The sequence below is a fragment of the Aulonocara stuartgranti genome (assembly GCF_965226115.1).
Source record: "Aulonocara stuartgranti genome assembly, chromosome: 12".
NCBI classification, from domain to species: Eukaryota; Metazoa; Chordata; class Actinopteri; order Cichliformes; family Cichlidae; genus Aulonocara; species Aulonocara stuartgranti.
In genome coordinates, this window is record NC_138948.1 from 15178713 (window position 1) to 15205684 (window position 26972).

At 41.3% G+C, this 26972-nt stretch overlaps 2 protein-coding genes and 2 long non-coding RNA genes across 4 annotated transcripts in view; 3 read left to right on the forward strand and 1 right to left on the reverse strand.

The window, feature by feature from the left end:
- Positions 1-8462: 8462 nt before the first annotated feature.
- Positions 8463-9550, forward strand: LOC309719218. Its single transcript, XR_014280167.1, has 3 exons — positions 8463-8583; positions 9266-9317; positions 9497-9550. It is a non-coding gene; the product is annotated as an uncharacterized lncRNA (long non-coding RNA).
- Positions 9551-11352: 1802 nt separating this feature from the next.
- On the forward strand, positions 11353-15099 carry LOC309719219. The gene is made up of 3 exons (XR_014280168.1): positions 11353-11382; positions 12198-12238; positions 15070-15099. It is a non-coding gene; the product is annotated as an uncharacterized lncRNA (long non-coding RNA).
- Positions 15100-17994: 2895 nt separating this feature from the next.
- Positions 17995-26972, forward strand: part of pde4d (phosphodiesterase 4D, cAMP-specific) — a 316846-nt gene continuing 307868 nt past the window's right edge. The window contains exon 1 of the mRNA XM_082555164.1: positions 17995-18021. Within this exon, the coding sequence (XP_082411290.1) occupies positions 18010-18021 (12 nt within the window). The 5' untranslated portion in view covers positions 17995-18009. The remainder of the gene's footprint in view (positions 18022-26972) is intronic.
- LOC309719207 (zinc finger SWIM domain-containing protein 6-like) overlaps positions 20921-26972 on the reverse strand; it is a 48417-nt gene continuing 42365 nt past the window's right edge. Inside the window, exons 11-14 of the mRNA XM_082555158.1 lie at positions 26222-26379; positions 25905-26068; positions 24887-24968; positions 20921-24774 (exon numbers count right to left, since the gene is read on the reverse strand). Coding sequence (XP_082411284.1) covers positions 23909-24774; positions 24887-24968; positions 25905-26068; positions 26222-26379 — 1270 coding nt within the window. The 3' untranslated portion in view covers positions 20921-23908. The remainder of the gene's footprint in view (positions 24775-24886; positions 24969-25904; positions 26069-26221; positions 26380-26972) is intronic.

Consider the following 26972-nt stretch of genomic DNA (forward strand, 5'->3'; position numbering starts at 1 on the left):
TTAAGCTTTTGTCTCGTCAGTCCACAATACGTTTTTCTTAAAGTCTTCCCCTTAAAAAAATAGATCACCATTTAAAAGCTGCATTTTGTATTTATTTAAAACTAAAAAATCAGGCAGGGGGCAAATGCTTTTTCACAGCACAATAACACCAACACAGTGTAACAGCTGTTTTGTTGCAAGGGCCCCTATCATTAACTGATTAGCTGATATTATCTGTTGTCATATTATGGCGGTTCCATGGTAACTACAGTAGCTTTTCACACATTCAGTTATCATTGATCCCTGTACCATTAACTTACAGTCGTATACGCAGCTATCTCTTTCACATGACTGTAAACATTCAGTTCACCCACATTTAAAGAAAGCCTACAGTACTTATCATTTATAATATACTTTCAGAACAGTAATTGAATGAAGGTTAATCCTAAAACAAAATTTATTCAGAAGACCTTTAGTAGTCATTTGTGGAGCTGCAACAAAATTCCTCAAAAAGATAATCTTTTTGATGCAGATCAAATAATATCACATCAGTGTCCGTCCTCTCCACCTATACTCCTATAGGTGGAGAGGACAGACACTGATGTGGTATTATTTGATCTGATGACTTCAAAGGTCAAGGGAACTAAGTTATATCATTTTCATACTTATCAGGAAATTCAGTGATCCTTTCCAACCCTATACTGAAGCCTCTGTTTTTGTTGTTTCTTCCCTCCTCACCTTTTTGGTCACATACTAGAATTCCCACTGTTGATATTTTCCTTCAGTGCTCTCTTTTCTCTTTTTCTGCACTCTGATGCAGTTAAATGTACTGCATGTTTCTCATTTTAGCAGAGTGGTGGTATAACGAAGAACTGAACTGAGTAGTAAAGTTTGTCAAATACAGAGTAAATAAATATAGTTACATTTCATCACATCAAGAGATTTTAGATATGCAAATATCTGATAAACCTCTCTCTCACACACACAGACACACACACACACACACAAGCACACACACCTTCTTTTAGATCTCATTATTGAGTGATAATAATAGACAGCGAGACAGAGAGCCATTAGTTGTGAGGGAAGGACTGAAGGGCCGGTTATTAATCAGATGGACTCTGATGAGGACCTGCCATCCCCTGTCATTAATCAGGGTCACGCTGCACACTCAGCAGTACACAACTGCGCTTTTTATACAGTTATTCGCTCAATCAATAATGTTATTATCAATAATAAGACTGTTTTGATGACCCTCTTGAAATACAAGAGGGTAGTTTATGCATACACAAAAAAAGGTGTGTACGAGATTGACAGTTTGTTGTAGACCAGTACCACAACAAGCCCACTGGGGGCACTGCTGTATTATTCTCTATTACCAGAGCCTGTGGCTACAGAGTGAAATCCCCGCAGCTCTGCTTGGTAATCTCAGGATAAAGAAAGGTTTGAAATAAATACATAAAAAAATCCCTTTCATCTACAAAAACAAATCTGATGGGTTCGTCATGTGGAGCAAATGTATGTCTTATTCCTTTAGTCACATATGTAACTTTAATATGACCCAGCTTGAAGCAGGATGAAGGCTCCAGCCTGCCTGTTTTCAATAACCATGTTGATGCTCTATCACACTGGGGATTGTGGCTAAATTTCTTTGCTATTTTGTCACAGATTATAAATCTCAGCGCAAAGTTAACGTCTTTACACTGTGAAACCATGCACTTCACTCTTTAGGGATGATGTAATTTTATCCTGTAGAAGATGCACGAAAGGAAAAAGTGAGCTAAAAGCTTCTTCTTAAGAAAATAGGACAAAAAGTGGGGGAAAAGGGGGAAGTAAAAAAAGGTAGGAAGGGAGGAGAGGAAGGTTTGAAGCTTTTTAAGTGACTCTTTTGCTTCTCTTTTAATGTCGGTCCTCAGCTGTTACACTGTGCTCTTAACCTGTAGTGTTTCACTGCTCTTTCCTGGAGTAACTGTATAAACCCGCACAGTAGTCTGAACCAGCCAAGGCAGGAGGGGATCAATGAGGAGATCGATAGGGTCCCTGAGAGTCCTAATAGCCCTGTTACTGCTCCCTGACTCCCTGCCTGACTGCCCGATATAGCAGCATGCTGGGAGGTGAGAAGTGTGTGTTTCTGTATATGTGTGTGTGTGTGTGGCATCCAGATCTTGTCTACCACCCCCTGTTGAGTCTGTACTTACACTTAGGACATGATATAACACAACAAGTTCTGTAATTGTGCCCATCGGTGGAGCTGATGGCTTTGTACGTGCTGGCTTTCTGCCTTGTAAGCTACAAGAAAGTAGTGCAATACAATAAATGCCATTCACACAAAAACAAAAAACTCTACGTTTGTGGTGTAACTATATCAGTTTTCAGGTATCTGTATTTTATTTTATGGGCCACTTTTCCAATCCCAGTACAGTCTCCTAAAGATTATATTATTGCAATGTATCCTATTTATAAAACAAAAAATGTGATGTGAATGTCAAGACCTTTATCCATGAGACTGTGTGCATCAGATTGCAGGCCTTTAATTAGTATTTCTTTTTTGCTGTAACCAAATCCTTTCACATAAATTTCAAAATGTGTACATTTACGTCTCTGTTACTGGCAAAAACATTTGGTCCCTGAATGTAATCCAGTCTTGCAGATGAGTCCAATAAAGACGCTCTTATTTGGCAGCATGCTTGGATTTCATACATGTTTGTCAGTTCACTTGGTTTGGGTGGTGCTTCTCAGCCACAGAAAACAGCTGCTCGGTAAAGAGTTTCTAAGGTCTGAAAGATTATGTCTTGATGTATGCTTTAGAAGCTTGATGTGTGGAGGCTCAAAGATATACACTGTAGACAGGAAGGGCCTGATGAAACATGTTACTGAGTTGCACGATGGAATTGCTGGGCCAGCTGTTTTGAAGCATGACTCATACTACTGACTAAAAGTTTGGAGATCTTCATCTCTGCCGTATTGATTTTGACCATTCTGTTTTATTATCTGTCTCTGGTGAGATTACAAAACTTTATAGCAGTATTTGCTGGAGGACCCCTTCAAAGATCAGGTCTGGTGTTATTATTTCTTGCTGTCAACAAGTTTTCCAAAAAGACTGAAGCCAGCAATGTCCAACTCTCTGTACTTTCTGGCTTCTCCGACTCCTCTGTTCAACTGATCCCTGCGGTTCCTATTAAAATCTTTAACACTGGTTCAGTAATCTCTTACAAAAAAAATATCCTTTAGTTTTAAGATTTTGTTTTCCAAGATGAGCAAATAATACATTTTCACATGGAATTAGCTGACACTTTATTAGGTAGACCTGTACAGCTGCTGATTAAGAAAAATAGCCAGTCACAGGGCAGCAAGTTAGCCATGCAGACACAGTTAAGACGACCTGAGGATGGTAGAGGAAGAGAGGTGATCCAAGTGAGTTGGATTTTCCTACACAGCCATCTCTAAGGTTTATCGAGAAAAACCTGACAACTGACAAGAAGGCAACAGTAACTCAAATAACCACTCGTTAAAAGCTATGCAGAAGAGCATCTCTGAATGTAAAACTCATCAAACCTTGAAGCAGATGAGCTACAGCAGCAGAGGACCACAACCAGTGCTGGTCTTTGATTTATTAGACTACCAGTACAAAGATCCACCAAACCAATCTGTCCAGCTCCATGGTGAGTGAATCAGTTTGCTTTTAATAGGTATTGGATGTTTCTGGTACAGAAAAAGTACACTTTAGATACACAGTTAAGTTTGAAGAAAAAGCAAATATTTTCATCCTCCTGTTTTGTTTTGTTTTTTAGGATTTTTTTTTACTCTTTTTATAGTTTGCTGCCTTTCATAGTGTAATATGATGGCTATTTATATGACATACATTAACTTTATAAACTCGACCCACAACATCTGGCAAAATTAGAAACCTGCTGAAGCAATACAATATTATTCATTCAAATTTATGGCCATTTGGGGGCTTTCTCTTGCAGTTCTCTTAAACTGCACTAATACCAATTTATTCTCATAAATGGAAAGAACCTAATGGTTGAAACACAAGATTGTTTGCGACTTTGATGTGTAATGCTATTACAGATCTGATTATGTCTGCAGCTTCAAGCCAAATGACACATTTCCAGCTGGATAACACAATTCAGAAAAAGTTGGGATGCTGTGTAAAATCTGAATAGAGGGCCATGTTTACCACTGTTTGGCATTTCCTCAACTTTTAACAATAGTCTGTAAACATCTGGGAACTGAGGAGGCAGCTGCAATGCCTCATGTTTGTCTAATATAGTCCTGCGATTTCTTGGTTAGTTCTGGTCTGTAGGCACTCTAGTTCAACACCTGGATTCTTCTACCAAAAAAGCCATTCTATTAAACTAGATGCAGCATTAATATTACAGCTTTGTCTTGCTAAAATATGCAAGGCCGAGGTCACACAGAGATTTCTCCAGATTCTCTGAATCTTTTATTTACTGTAGATGATGAGATATTCAAACTCTTTGCAATTTGTAGGTGTTACACCATTTTTTGCTGATTGGTGAACCTCTGAACCATTTTTACTTCTGAGAAACTCTTGCTCTTATTATACCTGCTTAATTTTAGTACAACTTACTTTTCCAGTCTGGTCCTAACTTTCCTATAATGAGTTGCTGCCATCACACTTAAAATGAGTTAATATTTTGCCTCTGTCAGTGCGCCCCAGGGCAGCTGTGGCTACAATGTAGCTTGCCATCACCAGTGTGTGAATGTGTGTGTGAATGGGTGGATGACTGGATATGTAAAGCGCTTTGGGGTCCTTAGGGACTAGTAAAGCGCTATATAAATACAGGCCATTTACCATTTACCATTTTTCATGAAAATCTCCCAGTTTAAACACTTGATGTTTTCAGTGTTCTAAATAAGAGTTTATGACATTTGCAAATCACTGCGTTCTATTTTTATCTATATTTTACCCAGCATCTCAACATTTTCAGAATTGGGCTTGTAACTCTACTTCTGGCTCCGCCTGGTGTGCATTTGCATCCACAGAGGTTTCACTAGAGCAGAAGAATTTGTTTCTCTGTCTCTGATATTACAGAAAGATATCTGTAAGGCAAAACTTTTGCAAAACCCCTGAGAAATACTTCTGATTTGCAGCCTAGATGATGAAGTGTGCTGCAGTGTATGTGTCATCCAGTCCTTGTCTGTTACCCCCCTCTGTGCCTGCACTGATATTTACACCAAGATTCAGCACAGGTTCTCTCAGCGCGCCCACTCGAAAATGACTTGTGAAAAAGTGGAGTATATCAAGACTGCTGCTATCTGAACACCCTGCTGATTTCTCAGATTATCGAGCTTCACACTGGCAACTAAGTTGTGGTACTAAACATCTGCAGTGACACTGTTGGTGAGGAGAGGAACAATATCAACAGGAGTCCAAACTAAGTGTTTTATACAGTGCAAAATTCCAGGATTTTGTCATTTGCAAACTCAATGAGAGTGAGCATTTAGTTTAGTACCATGATTTCTTTGCAGCTGGGTCATTGCTGCATTTTCCCCTAAACATCAAAACCAGATGGAAGGAAAATAAGTATGTGGAAGCTGCTGCTTCTTGGGAAAATGCTCTACAAAATGCAGGCTGCACGCCCAAATACTACATTGCAGATAGTTACAATTGAGGTGCTGTGTATCTTTTGAAGAGCATGCGGTCTAAGTCAGTCAAAGGACTTGGAACAACAGGAGGTGGGTTTCCACTTTAGCATCAGAAGGAATATCCTCTTATTTAAAGTTATGTGGTGATCAGTAATTAAACCTACAGAATATATACAGCATGGCATCCCACACCCGCAGCAGGCGATGTGTCTCTGCAGCCCATTATAGCTCTCCACAAATAAACCCAGTGAGCCCAGTCGCACACCACATACATCACATACTGTGAATGTAGAGATCTAAAGTTCAAAGATTCGCAGTGGAGTCATGTTGGAGGCAGATGTTGCGCTATATATCCAGGGTTCCCTATATTACGTTCCTCCTGGGTAAGCCAAGAAGATGATAAGGCCAGGGCCGTCCTGCATAGGCCGGGGGGAGAGGTAATAATCGTAGCGTATAATTCAGGGTAATGAAGGCTCCGCCACGATAGATCAGCCATAAAGAATGATAGGGGAGGCAGACGGGAAGCTGCTCACGCATTTGACCTCCACTGGCATCCCTCCACCTCCTATAAATTTGTGCTGTGGTCTGACTCCAGGCAAGTGGAAGGGAAGGAGGAAAAGACAGGAAGGAGATAGACAGATGTGGAGAAAATAGAGGAGGGGGGAGAAAAGAGATGAGTGACAGGCTAAATGAGAGAGAAGGACTGCTTGATTTAGCCTCAGCCAAGACACGGAGGTCAAATCTTTTCCTCTGATCTTTAGAGAAATATATTGTACATCTTGTGTCATTCGGGACTACTGGAGACAGAACAGTGCTCAATAATGTGTCGAGCAATGTTGGAGCTCCTGTGAGTGCAGAGAAAGAAAAAAGAAAGTCTCTTTCTTTTTAATTTTCGATTGATTGCAACAGTTTGTGAGGATTCTGTCGTCTATGAACGACTTATGAAAACATCCCCAAAAGTAAGCCATAGCATCTATTACAGTCTCCTAACCCTCTCCCAGCCAGTGCATCCCTACCCCTCTCTGTTTTGCCTCCAGTTCATCGGTATGCAGGGAGTGTGGTGGTATATTGTGGGCAGACTGGGCTGCGCTGCTCTCCTCTACATGTCTGCTAAATGACAGTAATTATTTTCCTGGGCTGCAGGCGACTCATGCATGTTTTATTTCCACCTCCACCTCCCCCATCTGCCTTCATGGCAATGCATGGCATACACTGTGGCGGAATGAAAGAAGGAGAAAAAAACCCACAGCAGATAATTTTATTTCTCTCCATACCGTCCGATGGGTCCCCACTGGGTTCTCTAGCCTCAGTTCTTTTAGCGAGGGGGCCCGGTCTTTTATGGTACCCAGGGAGTTTTTGCAGGGACTGACAGATGCTGTAAGCCTGGTCTCATGATGGTCTAGACACAGATAAAGACACCTAATAGTGGCTGCTGGTGCAGGCATTTTCCTTCAAAATGGCTACCATGCTTCAAATGGAGACCTTTATTTCATTAAAAAAAAAAAAAACTAACCAAATGGTTTTTTGATCAAGCCTCTCATTACAACCAGTGGTAAGGCTACACTTCACTGTAACAGTGCCCTAAAGCAGCGGTCCCCAACCTTTTTTGCGCCACGGACCGGTTTATGCCCAACAATATTTTCACGGACCGGCCTTTAAAGTGTCGCGGATAAATACAACAAAATAAAAGCAGTACCGGTACCGAAAAAAAGAATATTTATTCATAACACACGTGAAAAGACCCAGGAAAACCGAATTAACGATAAAAACGATAACAAAATAACGCTGAAAACAGATAAAAACCCCGAAAACTATACATTTCACACCTGAGCCTCAACTCTCGCGGCCCGGTACCAAACGACTCACGGACCGGTACTGGTCCGAGGCCCGGGGGTTGGGGACCGCTGCCCTAAAGTAGCCATAGTACTTATGATTAAAAAGAATGGGATTGTAAAACCATATGGTCTACATGGAAGACTGTGGTGTGGATGGGCGAGTGGATAAAACACAGGACCTTAACATCAAAAGCCAATGTTCATTACCTTTTCAAGCTGATAGTCCACATTACTTTGACCATGGCCTTTTTGCATGTTAGTTGTCCTAACAATGACAACAAAGTCCCAAACCCTGATCCTCACCTGCACTCAACCTCTTTCTATGCCAAATATAGCCAAACAGAGATAGGAAAAATATCTGTGCTATATTTCTAGTAGAGGGCTGGGACACTTTTCATTGGCTGGTCCATTAGCTGTACTTAAAATAGCCCAAGCAGACTTTTTACATTGTGGGCTTGTGAGCATCTTTTAATATCTTTAGAATGACTACAAATCATGGAAACATTAAGGTTAAATGATTGGTTAATTTGAGTGATAGTATCCATATGTGATAGTATTTGTTGTTTTCTTTGCACAGAGCTGAATGAATACAGTCAGCTGGGACTACAAATGACATGTCAAAACCCAAAATGCTACCAATAACGTGGAAAAACTGGCTTGTTATTCATTCGCCATTTCATGATACTAGCTTGTCACATCAGGCGCAGGTGTTCCCAGGTGCTGGTAGTCGTATCCATCAGTGTACTTCCCAAACAACCTGGCCATACTGTATGTATTCAGCTGTGACTGAACAGTGAATCATTGTTGAAACAAAAGAAAACGAACCCTGTCAGAGTCCAGTCAAGGTTGCCTGATGAATGCATCCTATTAAATCCGGAGAAGGTTGTGTCTTCCCCCCCCCCCCTTCATGGCACCATGTTGTGTGTCACACCATCCTGTGACATGCAGCTCGTTTGGCGCGACTCAGGGGATCTCTAATACCCCTGCAGCTTTCATAATGAACATGTGGCTTCTCTCTCTTGGGCACAATTTAGCGTAATTCATAAGCCGAGGACGGGGCATTAGCCAGATGGTGCTGTGGGTGGCATCCTTTCTCTGGCCATCCATTAGAACTGTGTTGGTGACAAAATTCCAATGTGAGGAGACAGACAAGGTATCCGCTTTCAGTACCCATCCAACTGTTTGTTTTGGTGTTTGTGCAGTGAGGTTGCAATAAGTGGATAACTGAGATCTCTTGAACGCCGGCTCTCTCAGGGGAGACAAGTTAAATTAGAGAAATGAATAAATTCAGGAATATATTTAGATACAGTGAAACTATGCTGAAATTTATGATCAGTTCCTAGCTAACCTACAAAATGTTCCTAAAAGAAAACTAAAGACTGCAAGCCACAGGGACTTAGAAAAAGCTGGAAATATAAATATACGCCCATTAATTTGTTATGTCTCACCTCTTTATTTACTGCAACTAAACAAAAAACGCATTAATCTTTCACTGACCCTTTTTGTCACAGGAATATCTGCATTCTCATAAAGACTTGCAACATTTCTCTCGTAAATATAAACAGCAAGCAAAGATCTGATTTGTAAAGCTGTGGAAATCAATCATTTCATATGAAAAATAGATCCAAAAAAAGTACTATAAGATCACAAAAAGTGGTAGAGGTCACTCACAGCAATAAACATTGAGTCAGTATTCATTCAAATCTGTGTTTCCCATCCCTTCAGTTCTGATGGGGGTTTTTTTTATGTTTTTTTAATCATTGTTCAATTTATTGTTTTGTTAAAATGGGGCATAACAAAATTCTGAATCACTTGCTGCTCTTAATGATTTGCAGGAATATGGTGGTGAATGGCAGATATACATCTCCCCTGCAGTCTGTTGTTAAGGTCAGGCAACAAAAAGACATTATTAGTCTAAGGTTCTGCAACCAAAATCCAATCTTTCCCTGAAAATTCAAGTGGTATGCTTTCAGTGAATATTTTAATTAATTCATCTTTATTTCAGACATTTAAAATCATTAAAAACATTAGAAAAGAGTTGTTTTACTTGCACCTTTACTTTTCAGATTCCAGATAAAAAGGATCGTACCTGTGTTTTATGATCTCAGAAGGGATCCCCGTCACCAAAGAAATACCATCCTCTTCCTCCTCACCTCACACCTCATCTCCTGAGCTGAAGTCACAGCTGTGATATGTGACAATGTGCATAAACATGCTTATTTATTAATGGTACTCATTGCAGTTACTTATTATCAACAGATTAGACATGCAACCCTCCAGTCTTCAAACTGCTGACAACGAGCTAGCTAAACATCAACAGCTGGTTATAAGCTAACTTATGCCATCTAATCTTAACCTTGAGTGTCCTACAGTCTGATAAACAGTCCGATGGCCTTCTCATACTGTATTGTATGAGAGTTTATTTGTGAAATGTCCAAGTCCAACAATGTCTGACCCATTTCAAGGAAAGTTTCACTAGTGCTGGCTAACAGACTAACAATAGCTAACAGAGGCTAACACCAACTGACAATAGCAAATAACAAAAGCAAAACGTTCAGGTTATCCTGAATAATTCTCCTCAGTATCGTTTTCACTGGTCAGAAATTAACTCATCAAATCGTACTGGACTCCTCACTCCAGACGAATAGAAGCAAGAGTTGTTTGTCCTACAGCAGCCACCATTGCCAGGATAAGAAAACAGAATAAAGTTCACTGCACTCTGCAATCTTTACATATTAGTATACATATTAGTATACTAATACATATTTACATATTAGTATACTAATATGTAAAGGTGAGAGTTCATACAGCTAAATTTACTTTGTGGATTCAGTTGCAAATTGAATGATATTAAAAGATTTAATTCTAGAAGATGGTGCATTACCTTTCCAAAACCAAATAACAGCCATACAAAGTTTGATATTAGTAGAGAATACGGCAAAAAAAAAAGAAAGTCAGATGAGAAGAGTTTGGTGGAGACCAAAATTGAGGTAAAAGCAAAGTGAACATTGAACTTACATCCTCCAAAGTCAACATGAATAATAATATATCTTTCTTGAAAACATTAGATATTTAAACTTTATAAAGCGTTTTTTGAAGAAAAGCCACCAACTCTCACTTTAATAACCTGAAAATGTCAGACCTAAATGAGAAACCTCTTGTACAGTTGCTGTAATAGCTCAAGGCAAAGATCTTTCTGGTGTATTTGACCCTTCTTAGATGTAAAAAGAACCACAGTGCTCTAAAATCCAGGCTCAGACTGTAGGGGAGACCGGGGATAGTTGTAACGTGGGTCAGTTGTAACACTTCCAATTTCTCCAATCAGGGCTAAGTTTCAAATGATGTGACTCATCCTGTGCATGCCCAACTCAGTTCTGCTATCACATGTGAAAAATCAGCACATTTTGTCAAACACAGACAATTTAACATGAAAAAAAGTAATTTGTATGCCAAAAAGTACGTTTTTCTACTTTATTTCAATTTCTAATAACATTATCTGCTTTGCAGTTAAACTCATCAAACTTAAATTGTGTTATTTGTATGTCTATGGGGATATATTCTGCGTAGGTCTTTAGTGCTAATGTTTTAGCCGTTGGCTGTAATGTTAGCTAGTTCGTGGCTATAGGAGTCTGGGTCAGTTGTAACAGCAACAGTCTGGGTTAGTTGTAACAATAATGCAGATGTTACAACTTACCACACTATTACTTTAACTTATATTAAACAAGTTGGGGCAACGACATCAGCAGAGAGAGGTTCACTGGTCGCATTTGTATATGCGGTTAATGCCATTGGCAACACAATTCCTCCACTGTTTGTGTTCCCACACATACATTATGCAGACCACTGTGTCAGAGATGGACCAGTAGGAAGTACTGGTAGTGGAAATAAATCAAGATGGGTGCAAGAAACAGATTTCCTCATCTTTCTGAAGCACTTTGCAAACCACACAAAGGTTAAGCCATGATAAAAAGTAATGGAATTGCGATGCTGGTGAACAACTACATTTTTTCAGCTTCATTGTTATATTCAAAATTGGTGCAAGAGTTGTAGGTTATAATGCCCACTGATCCAATGAGGCCAAACTCAAGGAAGACCAACCAAAATTAATGAAATATTCAGTTGCAGAAAATTCCATAACTTGTCTTTTTTTTTGGGGGGGGGGGGGGGGGGGGGGTTGGAATATGTTCAAAAGCTAGATTTCTGCACATAGCTACATAAATGGATATAAGTGCATTCATGTGTTGAATAAACAAAGATTACATGTTAATGTTTTGTTAGTACCCTTTTCTTTCATTGTGTTACATTTTACCCCAGGATATGTTACAACTAACCCAGACTATGGGGTTAATTGTAACATTTCACTCTTCGTGTTTGAGACCATACCATGCAATGGGTAATTGTGCTGCAGAGAAAATAGCTGCCCTATTTAATAGCAGAGACATGTAAATACTTTGCATTACATTTTGAATCCACTACCTTAAAAGAGCTTCAATTTACAGACAGAAATGTCAAAAATGTTACAACTATCCCCGGTCTCCCCTACAATATCTCTGTTAAGATGATTAGAGTCCTGTGTTGCTCAGCCCATAACTGGGCTTGTCATTAATCTTGCATTTTACTAATTCATCAAATTTATCTGAACTTCTAGACTATGTTTGACATCAAATGAGTTTATAAATAATTGACAGGACAGCAGAACAACATTATATTTCAGTGGAAATGAAAAATAACATGTTCTAATATTCTAAATATAATGGGCACCTACAGGGTATATCAGAAATAAGGAAAAATGACACTGGAAGTACTATGTAAGTACCTACTTTTTATATGCACGTGCTGACTCAGATTGAGTGCTCGTTAAAAAATAATTGAGTACGTCTAGATTCTATTCTACTGAGTAGCTGACATTTTTAAGTGTAAATTATGACAATAGCTAAACGTTATACAGCTGAATGAAAAAAGAAAAGTCAAGCCTAATCTTTTAGCCAGGCTTAAATTGCTGGTGTAAGACCTGATTTCCTCATTAAAATTAAATAGCATTGTGATTAGTCTGGATTTAACATGGCATTGACGGTTGTGATGAAAGTGCTTTATACAGATAGCTATACAGTATCTTTTACAGGGTTATTTGGGCCTTAAACATATCAAATGTTACTCAAACCTGGTACCTCTTTAGCATTTAAAGTAACTTCTTGACATTAGCATGTCAGCTTTGAAATAATTCTATACATGCCATCTGGGTAAGCCCCAATGGGTTTTCTCAGTTCAAAAGTTCATTGACGTTTTCCAACGTTTTCCAACGTTTCCAACGTTTTCCAACCCACGCTGTGATTGCTTACTAAGTGGGCTTGGTACATCTGTCTGTGTATTATTAGCTTAGTTAGACTGTTTGTTTATAAAGTGGTGTAGGTGAAGAGCAATGCTGTAAAATGAAAAAGTCAGTAAAAACACAGTACAACGTACTGTTTAAAAATAAAGTATAAAGAAAGAGAGAATTTTCCATGCAATTTTATTATTTATTTTTTATGTAGAGATAGTACATAAAAATGATTTTTATGTACTATCTCTAGAATATTTTTAATTCAGGTTGCTGGCTGCTAGGCATCCTAATAAGGTCATAGTATCTGATATAGGCACAAACCTTCAGGATGTATGTTTTGTCTACGTTTTAATGCTGAACTCCTGATCGTGTCAGAGTGCCAGTGTATTATAGTAATACACCAGACTGTATTATCCGGTGTGTTTTCAGCTTTGTGATCACGGACATCTTCTCCGTTCATTAACAACTCCTTTGAACACATATTGAAAGTTCCCATTGACAGCTACTAGATATAATTTCATCACTTCTTTTGCTTTGAAAGAGAAAACAGGCTGCGCCTCCTAAAAACGTTATTGCAATATTTAAGCTAAAAGTTTTAATCACATGTAAAATAATTTCTTTTAAATCCATTGTGCTGATGTTTAGAGGCATAATCAGTTCTCCCTCTTTTGGATGTATAGAAAAGCCCTCAGTTATTTCAGCTACTTCTATAGCGACAAACACGTAGGAGAGAATAGGTACACATATCAGTAACAAACATAAAGACATTTGTACGGTCACAAATGACACACACGTACATACACACACACTTTCTGATCAGCAACTCAGCCTTGCGTGGCTCTCACTTCGTCAGCGGAGGTGTCAGAGTCCCCATGGCAACTGTATAATGGGGCAGGCCTAATTCAATCCCAGGGGCGAATGGTGGGTCTGGCGGGGACGCAGAGGGAGAATTGGTCTAGGTCTGAAACCTATTCAAGTCAGGGCTGATGCACTTTAGCTGCTGCCTGCTCAGTCACCGAGGAGAAAACATTCTGTCGACAACTGCACCCAACTTTTGCATCTACTCTAAAAATCTTTGCTTTCCTCTCCCCTCGTCTTCCTTTCAGTCTGCCTCTAATTTATTTTATTTTTGAACTCCTCTGTTTATTCACTTACTTTTCACCAACTACGCTTCCTTGCCTTTCTCTTCCTCTTCACTTCCCCCTTTATCTTTCTCTTGCTTTGGTCTCTATTCAATCAATACCTCATACACTCTCAGTCGTCCCCCCCCCCCGCCCCCTCTCTGACATTCAGGAACCTGATAGGATTTCATTAGTACCTCTGGATCTTGTTGTATTATTGTTATCCCTCCCTGAAGTAGACAGGGATTAGCGCTGGGGCTGGAGACAACTTAAAGTAATAAGCTTGGATCCAGCAGTCCACATTCACACACACACACATATGCACACACACACTCATGCATGCACGACTGCGAGCAGGGAAAGGCTTCACATGCAAAAAAGGCAGAAGGTGGGGGCGTGGGCATCGCACTATTCCCATATTGTTACCATACCAAACCAATCACACAGCTTCATACATGCAGCCCAGAGAGAGAGAGCATGGCTCGCAGCTTGTTACTGAGGGAACTTACAGGGGGGGAGAATAGTGTGTAACTCCTGTCACTGGTTCTGCATATAGAAAGGTCTGGAACTGGCCTGGGGCTATCTATGTTTGCAGGTGGGGGAGGGGAGGAAGGAAGTGGGTAGATTTGCATCCCTTTGACTCTATATCTCTAAGAACCGAGAGGAGAAGAGAGGCTGTGTGAAAACACACACACACACACAAAAAACTATACAGAGAAAGCTGTTGGTAGGTAGGTGTTGCTGATTGGTGTTGTCAGGCTCAACTCATGCAAGCATTTAATCCAGTCTGATTTAGATACTGTAGTGTTCACCACAGTTGCACTTGACGTAAAGTGTTTTTCAGTAATACAAGCCTGGCCACACTCATGAGAGGGAAAAATGTAGAGGCGAGGCAGCGCTGTTCACACAACTGTGCACAGGCTCAGAGACTGGCCATTACACTGACTTGAATAGATTTCTTGTGTGCATGAATGGCCCAGTGAGAAGTTAAAAAAAAAAAAGTGTTTCCTCTCCATGGGTTCATATTGATATTCATAGTGCCTCTCCACACCGAGAGCACAAATGTCAGAGAAAACGGCCTTGATATATGCTCTAATTCTCTCCTCTTCCTGTCGCTCCATCCTTCTTTTTCTCTGTCTCTCTTCCCCTTTCTTTGTTCCCATTCGCCGGACACATGGTGCCTGCCGCTGCCGGATAGGGGGGGAAAAAATGAAGATGAAGAAGCAGGAATGAACGGATGATGGAAGGAGTGGGAACATTATGCTGTTACTCATTTAGGCTTTTAATCAAGCACCAGTGAAATGTTAAAGCTATCTCTTCCTGTAAAGCCTGCCTCACCTTTATGTGGAGTTGTTCACTCTCTCAGCGCGCAACCCCAGATCCTCCGAGCGTGTTGCACATCCTATTAAATGTCACATTACCTAGAAGCTGAAACTCTCTTTGGCTCTGAGGATTTTTTTCCTGCAAGCCCAAAAGAATGTGGCTCAGATTCTTTCCCCTTGGCATCTTTATCAAAGTCTGCACATTTTTTCCCCCCATTGTGGTACCACGGAATATCCAATTCACATGCTTTGTGAGCATGGTGTCCTCTTACATGTGTGTCTTATGTCAGTGAAATATATATGAAGAGGAAAAGAGAAGTCAAGTGGGTTTCCCCCCATTTCCCGGCAATCGCTGTGATGTTATAAACACTTTCACGGAGATTTAGAGCCTTTTGGACAGGCATCCGGCAGAGCGTTGGAAAAAACTGTGAGAAATTAAGGAAAAGTATTCCTGGTGTGCTAACAGCTGGGGCACAGGTGCATAAATCTCTGTATATTTGTTAATTGTCTTTGGAAATCGCTGGATGACAGCACTTTTGGCTTATTTGTGTTGCTTTGGCTGCCAGGTAGGAACATTGTTGTTTTTTGTTATCAGTGTGACATTTTGTTTCAACATCCTGACGTCTTCCCAAAAAGCTACCTTAACAGCAACATGTTTGCTCTTAGGTGCTGGGAAAGTTTATCATTCGTGAGTCATGAAGTGCAATTCAGTAAAAATCATAAGGATAAAACAAACACCAGATGAGGCCCTGCAGAGCAGTTGCATATTCCAGGGCACAGCTTCCCCCAATCTGGTGGTAGTTCAAATGACATTTGGCTGACTTGTTATACATAGCTCAATATATTCCAATAGCTTATAATGATTACCGATATTGGAACCAATAAAACATTTGTGGGCCAGAAATTGTGAAAGAATAAAATTAAATGATGTGTGTAACTTTGTTCTAACATTTTATGTCCCTCAGAGGCTCGTTCCGTTCTGCCTGAAAACGGCGGGAATGTCAAAAGAGGTAAAAAAGATGGCACCGCAGTGTGTGCTCAGGGTGTAAGTTATGGCTGTAACTTTCTCACTCTGTCAGGCGCTTTAACCGTCTGTCCTGGAGGACACATTAACTTGGTATCCTTAAATAAAGTCCTTTAAATAAAGCTGGGGGAGTTAAATAATGAGAAAGCTGCTCCCACTGTCCTTTCTGCTTTTAAATGAACCTCTGCCTTTCTTATTAATGTCCCCTTATCGCTCATCATGGCCGCTGACCCACTGCTGTAACCCCTTCCCACTCAACCACATGAGAAGCTCCGGCAAGTGGTCGGCACAGAAGTAATTGAGGGCAATTTTCAAATTAAAATTTAAACCCCTCGTCCATCTTTGCGCGATGGGAGAGGGGTGGTGGATGAGAGGGGGTTTTGGGGGGGGAGGTGGTGGCTGATGACTTGATCAGGTTTTGCGAGCCGGGCAGGTACTCAGGCTGGGAGAGGTGGGATGATGAACGAGGGACATTAATCTCTGTGACAGAGAGAGAGAGGAGTTAGCAGCGGTGATAGCAGCGCTAACGGCTTTAATTAGCATTTAATCAGATGCCTCGGGGCCGATGGAGGGGGAGAGAGGAGATCAAAATCCAACGGCCTTCTGTAAGAAGAGGAGGAAAGGAAGTCAGTCCCTGTGGTAGCGCGGCCGATGCTGAAGGCTGTGCTGAAGAACACATGTCTGTGATCCTCTTTTTGTACTCCTGTAATGATGGCAAGCTCAGTGCACCACAAAGGCCCCAGACCCTGTGCAGAATAACGTAGTAAGTAGGAATACAGAATGCACTCTCATATACTGTAAATGCTCAGCCTGTGAGCTTTTCCTAGACAGATGCTGGAAGTGCTGAAAAGATCACAAAAAGCGTGCTATTTGCAGAGATATTAAAGATACAAGGATCAAATTCTGGGGGTCTAAAAGCATTTTCATATATTCTTCTGCAAGAATGTGCTTTAAGTCACAGATATACAAGCAAATAAAGATAATAAAGACTTGTTTTTTTGCATAACTTTAGGTGACTTGCAGTCTTTCAAGGGCTGGATGGGTGTGAAGCTCAGTTTTCCAATAATGCTAATAAGCATCGAAAAGCCAATAAAATGTAAGAAAAATCAAAGATCAAGAAACATTTCAGTAAGAAACATCCAGCCATTGCTTTTGCGGGTCACTTTTAGATCCTGGAAGAGTTCTGTGAGTTGAATTGTGGGTTTTGTTGCCAGAGCAATGAAGGTTTTTGAAGCTGCTGCAACTCCTGTTCACAAGGGTCTTACAGTGTTCAGAGCCATCTGCAATTGTAAACAATAAAACATTTCTGTGATCCACAAAAGTCAACTATGTGCCTGCAAGGATAAAATGTGAGGCCAATGGAAAAAAACAAAGCAATGCCTGTTAAACCTAATAATATCACAGTATCTTTTCAACATCTAAACTGTGCACTCAAACATATGTGAAAATTCCACGTAAAAGATATAGACATAAAGTAGGGGTGCAACGATACTCGTATCGATATTGAACCGTTCGATACAGTGCTTTCGGTTCGGTACGCATATGTATCGAACAATACAAAATTTTTAATTTATTTTATCAACTTTTCTTCTGACGATGCTGTCTGTGTTGAGCGCTCAGTGGATCTGCGCTCGACAGTGCAGCCTAGCCGGAGTAGTCGAACGCAGATTCACTGAGCGCAGGGCAAGCTAGCGAGAGAGAAGTTAAGCTGTCGTTGCAACATGGCAAATTGAGCCTCCCCCACTCTCATTCAGATCTGGCGTTTGGAACTATTTTGGTTTTCATGTGACGTATGACCCTGAAGGTGCGTTATGGCGCGTTATGGACAAAAGTAAAACAGTATGTTGGATGTGCCACGCAATGCTCAATTGGTGGGAACTAGTGTGTTAGCGCAGTTTGCTCGTTAACGTGTTGGCCGTCCAGCCCCACCACGGTGCGATCCGCGGTAGCTCGTTAACGGAGATTTGCTGTGTTGTGGCGTTAACGTCATTTCAACGAGATTAACGCTGACAGCACTAGTGGGAACACAACGAATATGACTGCACATTTACTCCGACATCATCCTAGTGCAAAGACAAGTGGAAGCAGACAAAAACAATCAAAGGAAAATAACTTCGTTTTGAGCTGCCCAACACGTGCCATTAGAGATGCTTTAGTGTACTTTTGAAGTGGTTCTCTAGGCTTTTCGTAAGGTGGCACAGTGCTACAGTGGCTAGCATTGGTGTCTCACAACAAGAAGTTCCTGGATTCAAATCCAGGCTAGGGCCTTTATGCGTTTTGGCTCACTCCCAAGGTCCAAAGCCATGGGTGCTAGGTTAAAGGGTAACCTGTCCAGGTCTATGACAACTGGAGCGACCTGTGAGCATGAATTGGATAAGAACTAAGAAAACAGACAGTGGTTGAAAAAGCTGTTTAAACAGCTGGTTCTAAAATCGTCCCATAGGTGCTCAGTTGGGTTGCGATACAACTGAAAAGCCTATAAAACTGTTATCAAACTCATTAAAACGGAAACCATACAAGCATTGAAACTTTCGTGCTTTTTGGATAGATGTACTCAGATCAGAACGCAAATAATTAATCATAGGAAATATGTGATTGCCCAGAAAAACTTTGCAATAATTTGCAGTGACTGTTAACTCTAAAGCAGGAGGGAGTAATTCATTTTCCCAAAGGACATGAGAAACTGGGACTGTTGTGTGGAGTGTGCACCAATACACTGAACCTAATTCAATTTACTTTAATTCAGCTGTATTTATATAGCACCAAACAGCAGTCACCTCAACATGGTTTATATTGTAAGACAAGGCGCTACAGTAAAATAAAAACAAAAAACAACAATTGAACATCTACAATGACTGTTGGGGGTGAGTGGAGGAAGACAGGGCAAGAGACACACTGTGGAATAGAGCCAGTTGTATTAAATATGAATGTATGTCTTATTGGTGCAGCCCAGGTTTTTATGTGGCCTGTTGGAAAAATGAATTGCCCACCCCTCATCTAAAGGCACAACTGGAGGTTGTTCATGGTTTTCCCTTTATTTTGTCACTTGTCTGCTGGACAACAGGTAAGAAACTGTCCATTTTTCCTACAAGACCGGGATGATTTATGAGCAACTCATGGTGTAACATGCTGCTGTCAGTGTTCTCTACTGGGAAGCTGTACAGAAGCATCCTTGTCTGCAGGTTACGACTTCAATATAAAGTGTACAATTTTTTGCTTGGCAGCGATCGCCCGCAACTATAAGCTGTCTTGCACAGCACATTTAAAACTCAGAAACAGTTGAGGTTTGACTTTCTATAGGTGAAAATATAAAGCATATTGAATTTACCATCTGACAAAAAAAAAAAAGCCACGGCCTTGTCAAAGTCTTGATGTGTTGTGAAGTCGTGATGTGTGTGAGAGAGAGAGGGGGAGAAAGACAGAATTAATACCCTAGATGGGATTTTTGATGTTGATGGTGAGGAAGAGGGCTTTTGGCATAAAAGGGGCCAGCGTGTGATCATGATGTCATTAGAAGTATACAGTGAGACAGACTGGAGGAGGCTGCTGTAACGTGCTACACCCAAGGGACGTCATTACCAGCTGAAACTGAGCAGGGACCCGAGCACAGGTCAGGCACACAGGAAGCGTGTATCTCCTACAAACGCATGCAAGCAAGTGTATTCTTCCTCGCATGTGTACACACTTGCATGAGTGCGTTTTTCCTTCAGCGCACACACCATTTCTCACAGGATGGCATCCATAAGATAACAAATGGACAGTGCTGTCTGGCCTCTGACAGCAGACCGGTGCTTTTGTTGGCGAACCAGACGAATTCCTCAATATCTAAGTGGACACCTCTACAGACAAATGCACCTCATTAATGAGCGCACACAGATGGACAACACACACACAAACACACACACACACACACATGCGGACTGCAAGCTCGTGCTGTGCTAAGTTGCAGTGTGTATACCAGTGTAGCCGTCTGCGCTTCATTACTGTTCACACACAGACAGTTGCAGTGTTTTTGTGTCAATGTTTAATGAGGGGCTGGGAGTCTGGGGACCTTACTGCTGTCAGGAGCTCCTGTAGTCTGGAGCTACCACCTGTTCCCATCCGCTCCCTAAAGACCTTAACACACACACACACACACACACACGTGCACACATATGCACATTAAAATACATGCAGGCACGCAGAGGCATGCAAACAAGGAGCAGCACACACCAAAACATGCCTGCACAAACGCACATACTTGACAAACTGCATACACTGATTTAGTCATTCTGTGGCACCACTGTCAGTGTTGGATACATGTAAACAGGTTATTGTGGTTGGCTGAGCCTGGCTGCCTGACAGAAGCTACAAAGACCATGGGAATATCAATTGATACATTTCACATTCTTCGTCAGCTCGCCCGGGATGACAGCGTGAAAGCTGCTGCCAGCGAGAGTGATCCCTCTCTGCCTTTTTCTGACATCGCCGTTTGATGGAGATCTGAACCGTCCTGACTGATCGTCTCTCGCCGATACGCCGAGCAGCGCGCGCCGTCATGCTCAGGGACCGCGTCACATAATGATCTACGACAGACCTTCTCAGACAAAAGTGCAGCTGTAAAACATATAAAAAATTAAATAAATAGATAAAAGAAATGCTTCCCGTTTTTGGCAGGGTGTAAGTATAAAAGAAAAAAAATCAACTTTGAGAGGAAATAAATATACATTTCAAAAAACTAACTTTTATTAAAACAAAAAAAACAAAAAACAAAAGAATCAATTATTGACTCATTAACAAGATTATAAAACAGTGATTTAGTTACATAAATAAATTGATATCGGTGTATCAAATCTTAATTTCATAAGCATGTATACATGGGTCATTGTAATAAATAAAATGGGAGAGCAGAACATTCCTACACGAACAAAATCAACAAAAAACAAACAAACAAAAAAAACAAGAAAATTAAAATAAAATAAAACAAACAGCTAGAAAGACTCAGAGGAAATTGTTTCTGAAGAGAACAAGAGACACTGGACAACTTTTCCACCAAACACACGTGAGGAATTGCTTTGTTAAAGCATCAGTTACACAGCCATTCACTTACTAATTAAGGACACTAAAGCTGGGACCAAGGTTGGTTGTCTCTCCCCTCTTAGAACGCGTTTGGTTGTTAGATAGATCTTCTGTTTGGTTACTTTAAAGCGTTAAGACAAGGCAAGAGAAAAGGCTGCTTTTATCTTTAATCAACACAAGATAGAAAAAAGACGCAGAGAAAATGAGATATTAAAAAAAAAAAGAGAAGAAGAAGGAGAGAGAGAGAGAGAAGGTAAAAAGGCAGGTAATGATGGGACAGCTTGAACTTTGCAGTGGAGACACTGGAAAATCTGCAGGGAATGAAGGAGAGAGCTGAGGACACTCATTTGTCCATGTGCAGAATTGTCGAGTTTGATGACTAATAAGTTACTTGCGCGGTTATTATATATTACTGGAACATGAGGCAGGTTCTCAGCAAAATATGTCCTTTTAAATGTACGACTGTAAGGCTGGACACATAATACACGCTCTGTTCGCCAATTAGCTCCTGTATAAAGCACATTATAGTATTTTTCCAATAGGATCCCATGGAAATCTAGGCTACTACAACAGCTTACATGCATAACTAAGTATGAAATCACGTATCGTGTTTTTAAACATTTATCCGCCACTGGCGTGGAGTAGTCTGCCTCTCTTCCCATTCTACACGTCACTCAGCGGAACAACATTTCTGACAGGATCCAGCGTCTCGTGCGTGAACACATGCGAGTCCAAAAAGCTGTCAACAAGGTCAGTCGAGTCCTTCTGATATGTTCTGTTTTGTTGTTGTTGTTTTTTTACAAAAGAGTGGAGGGGAGGGAGGAAAGCCCACACCCTCAAAAAAAGAAAAAAAAAAGAAAAGAAAAAAAAGGGCAAAAAGGGAGAAAGAGATGAAGAGCGAGAGAGGGAGAGAGAGCAAACTACAGCGGCTTCAAGTATTTCACATTACATAGAATACTCTGTATAAATTAGTTAACATATACTTTCAGATCCTCCATATTCAGACATATACTATGGCATATATACAGAGTACAATAAATGCTCGCTCATGTTGTGTCGTGTTTTTGTCTTTTTTTTTTCTCCTTTCTTTCTTTTTCTCCTCGAAGTTCAGTTGTTCGTATGTTCCGCCTTTTTTTGTTGTTGTTTCTTCCTGTGTAGAGAAATCCCTGAGAACGTTCTGGCTGACAATTACTGAAGGTTCCACACAATCAACTATAACAGTAGAAAGTCTAATTTCTATGATTCACATGCACAGAGGGAGGTGACACTGGCCGAGTCGGAAAACACCACGATGATGGCGGCTGTATATAGATGAGAGTGGACTGATATACTGACACATGTTGTGTGTGTGTGCGCGCGCGCGTGTGTGTTGAAGCTTTTTGGAGAGGGGGGTGCAAGTACCGATGCCAGAGCAATGACGTACAGCAGAGCCAAGGGCAGAAACACTTAGCGGGAATCTGAAGCTTCCTCATAACCTCGGTCTCACTGATGAATCCCCCTGTTTAATTAACACTGTCAGCTATCATAGACGATAACAATCACGATAGCAAATAAAAAAAGAAGAAAAAATATATCTGGGAGCAGTTCAATACCGTATCATGAGGTAGTCGTCTGCCTCTGGGGTTCTGCTTCAGCTTGAAGTAGTTGAAGCTATAACAAGAATACTCATTATCTTTGTCTATAGCGCCTGCATTACTGTCTTCTGTCTGGAACAGGTACTCATTATGGAGGTGGGTGAGATTATAACAATATCAACAACACAAGTTAGCTGAGAGCATTGTTGTGTATAATGAAACTAATGCCTGGAACCCAGAGAAAACTAATGGCTGCTCCAGTGCTGCTGCTTCTGCTGCTACTGCTGCTGTGTCTGGAGAAAATGCTGATGGCAGCTTTTCTTTCAGTGCTAACCCAAGCTGTGCCGAGCCGAGCTAAGCTGTGCAGTGCTGGCCAGCGCCCGCCGGTGAGGGCGTGGACAGAGGGAGGTGCTCTGTGTGTTTTGAGTGTGTTTTTTTTAAAGCCTTAGTTTCTCTTTGAGGATACCAAGTTTTCTTTTTTTTTTTGTTGTGTTTTTTTCCTCTTTTTTTTTCTTTTTTAACATGAGCGCCATTGTAGAAGGGCTTCAGCCACTTGACAACATGTAACTCAATATACACTGAAACGGGAGGGGAGGGGGGGGGGGGGGGGGAGAGATGCTTTAAATCATTAGAGGAACGGAAAGGAACGTAAAGAAAAAAAAAGCCGTTTCGCTTTCGTTTTCGTCTCGCACACATGTAGAGAAATACACACAACATTCACAATGTGACAAATTTCCTCTCTTCTGAAAAATAAAAACACTTCTGTACACATAGTAGTAATAATATTATTATTAATAATAATAATAGTAATAATGTTTATGACAATAACAACAGCAAGAACAATAATACCGCGTGTGGCTCTGTTGATTTTTTTGTCATCTTTTCCTTTCTCTTTTTTGCTTCATTCTACAAGTCGCATCCCTCTTTTTTTTACTTGTCTATTTTTAATCAGTCCAAAAAGAAGTTCAAAAGGCAGACTCAAGTTAATAGAAAAGTACTAGAGTGGGAGGAGGGCGGGGAGGGGCGGGCTTTTTCACCACCTCCCCTTCGGCCTCGCCCTCAGCCGAACCTCTCCCTCACTAGCATCATTAGTTTCTTTTTGCCCTTGTAGATCTGTTTCAGGTTGTCTATGAATTGGGTGAACTGAATGTGTCCGTCGTGAGCCATCATGAAAGTCTCCCGGGCCTTCCCCAGGAACTCGATGAACTCGCTATAGTGGCGCGGGCTGATGTGCGTGAGCCGTGAGTGTGTGGTGTTGATGTAGGCCCCAATGGTTGCGTCCAGCAGCTGCCTGAGCGGCGCTTTGTCCAGCGACATCAGCTTCCCAGAATTCCTGCGGCTGTGCAGCGCCGACACCATGCCCGGCGTGGTCAGCGTGCACCGCCGCAAAATGTCAGACAGCACAGTGGCGCACTTGACGCTCTTGACCACCAGGGGGATTACGGCCGCTAGCTCGTTCTTCCCCAGCGAGTGGCTGAGCGCGCAGGCCCACAGCACATCGTTGATGGCCGGGTGCGTGTCCTGGTTGTAACTGAGGTTCAGGTGGGCCATCGCTAACGTCGCCAGCTTGTACGCTCTCATTGGATACCCACGGTGTTCCATGTAGCGCGCAATAGTGAACAGCTGCGTGTAGCTCATTCCTGTCGCCGCCGCGTCCAGTACAATCTGGTAGGCTGTCTCAAAGGCAATGTGGTCCTTTTCGCAGAGCGTGAGAGCGGAGAGGGCGCAGTTCTGGGGGTCCTTCATGGCACACTGTAGGGCGAGGGTGCGAGCAGATGAAGCCAGGTTCTCCTGCTGGTGGCAGTCCAGGTGCAGGCGGACGATAGTGCTGTTGGACATGACAGTGGTGGCCACGATACTGGTGGCTTCCGTGGGGGTGAAGAGGGTGAACCAGCTCTGCATGATGCTATCCAGTGCGTACACACCTGGGGCACACATCGAGGCATGAATAGATGTGAAGAGAGATATAGAGCAGAAGCTAATAATAATCCTTAAAACAGCTGAAAAACACCAATTTAAGCGGAGAGCGTGGCTTACCAACTTCAGTGGCACATGTGACTAACCAGCGAACCATCTCTCTCCTCCTCCAGTTTAATGTGGACAGAGTTATTCTCATCACCTGAGGAAGGTGAAAAATGATGGAGCAGGAGGGAATGAAAGGTGAGTTACTGATCAGACATGTAAAGCATTAAAATGCACAGGGAAGATGAGCTATATCTACCATTACCGCTGAAGAGTATTATAAATATTCCTGTAACCAGTTCAACTGTAACTTCAACGACGCACTAGAACTGTGGCGGAAAAGACTGTGGTACATTTTGCAACAGCCTTGGGGGGAAAGGCCCACAGGAAAACCATCAAAGTGAATACCTTTACAAATATATAATCCAAGGTAAATCTATAAATAATTTATTAAAGTCTGCAAAGGCGAATAAGGTGAAAAAACATAATGAACAATATTGTGACATTTACCAAGCATCACCTCTCAAAAGCTCATTCTCCTCCCTGAGGTGCACAAAATAAAGGCCCCTTAGAAAATAGCATTGCAGTGCTGTTCCATCTAGAATTAAATATTCAGGAAACCAAAGGATCCACAGATACAGATCTGTTACAATATCTTTTCTGATTCCTCTACACTCGTCATATAATGGAGCTATTTTACAGGATTAAGAGCACCCTATAGTGTAAATGCCGTTTCCAGGTAATCTTCTTGTATTCCAAGACAATAATGTCAAATTCTGTTTCATGAACATCAGGGTAAAATCCTTTTACTGACCCAAGATAACTAAACCCTTGTGATGTACAGGGTTAATGTCATCCTCCAGAGCTACAAGCTTTTCTTGTAAGAAAATGATCCAATATATCTCTACTCAAAGATACAAGTGAACAGCGGCTTGGTATAAGTAGAATATTACCTTCACATACACATGTGGATGTATTATTAGGCTTTTTTTTTTTAAACAAAGGTGTGCCATGGAAATTTACAACCTGACTTCCACTAAAAGGTGAAAATAAATTCACAGAAGTACACTTAAAAAAAAAAAAAAAAGCATACCTGCAGTCCTAACTCCAGAGAGACTTTGAGAAGTGTTATATCAGGCAGGCTGTCCATGAGCGTGGCAATCTTAAACGCGTCCTGCGCCAGTTTGAAGATGTGAGACGAGGAGTGAATGTTTTTCTGGATGGACTCCAGGACCGTCTCCAGCCTGCGACTGTCGCCTGTGGTACAAACACAGAAATAGTTTATAATTGCACAGAAATTACTGCTACCCCTACCTGTATACATGCAAACGCATGTGTTGTGTTACTAATAGTACGTCAACATTAGGAAAGTTAATGGCGGGATCTGTAATTGTGCAAATATCTGTGCACCTTTGGCAGCAGTGAGCATGGTAGAGGCCAGCTCACACTGCTGGGACTCTATGTGGCTCAGGGTGAACCAGCGCGGGTAGCGGTTGGGCACTACGGACACGATGTGGTGAGGTCGCGACAGGTCACCGGATGATGCCGTCGACTCCAACACCGGCAACCTGACGGAGAAACAGACCCACAGCACAATTATTAAAGATATTCTGTGGAGAATTATGTACTTCAATTAAATACATAAATATTAAGTAGAGTCTTGAGTCTTGAGCCACCCCTTATTTCTTTATAGTTTGCTTTCAAGAAGCCAGACTTTTCTAAAGTGGTCTTGAGCAATATTTCTCCAGGTCTCCAAGTTTTTCTTTGGACACTGGCTGCTTTTTCACTCAGATTTAGTCCATCCTTATGCCTGAATATATTTAGAGGAAACTAAGCAAAGAGCAGTATTTTTGTAGCAACAAAATAATTTGCAAAAAAAAAGTGTCAAAGGAGTACAGTATGCCTTTAAAAATGATGAGGAAACCAGACAAGTGGAGAACAATGGAAGAAGCAGTAGATGAACACTATCATCACTGACACGAGACCCAGAGGCAGTCACCCAGTCAAGAAGCAAGTCTTAAGGAAAGGAAACAGGGAGAAGAAGTGGAAGAAGAAGTGGACTGAAAAATCAGTGGCAACAGGTTTTATAGAGCGATGAGTTTCAAATCATTAATGGTATATATGGAGGACAACAGTGTCTACAGCCATCCGTAAAACATGT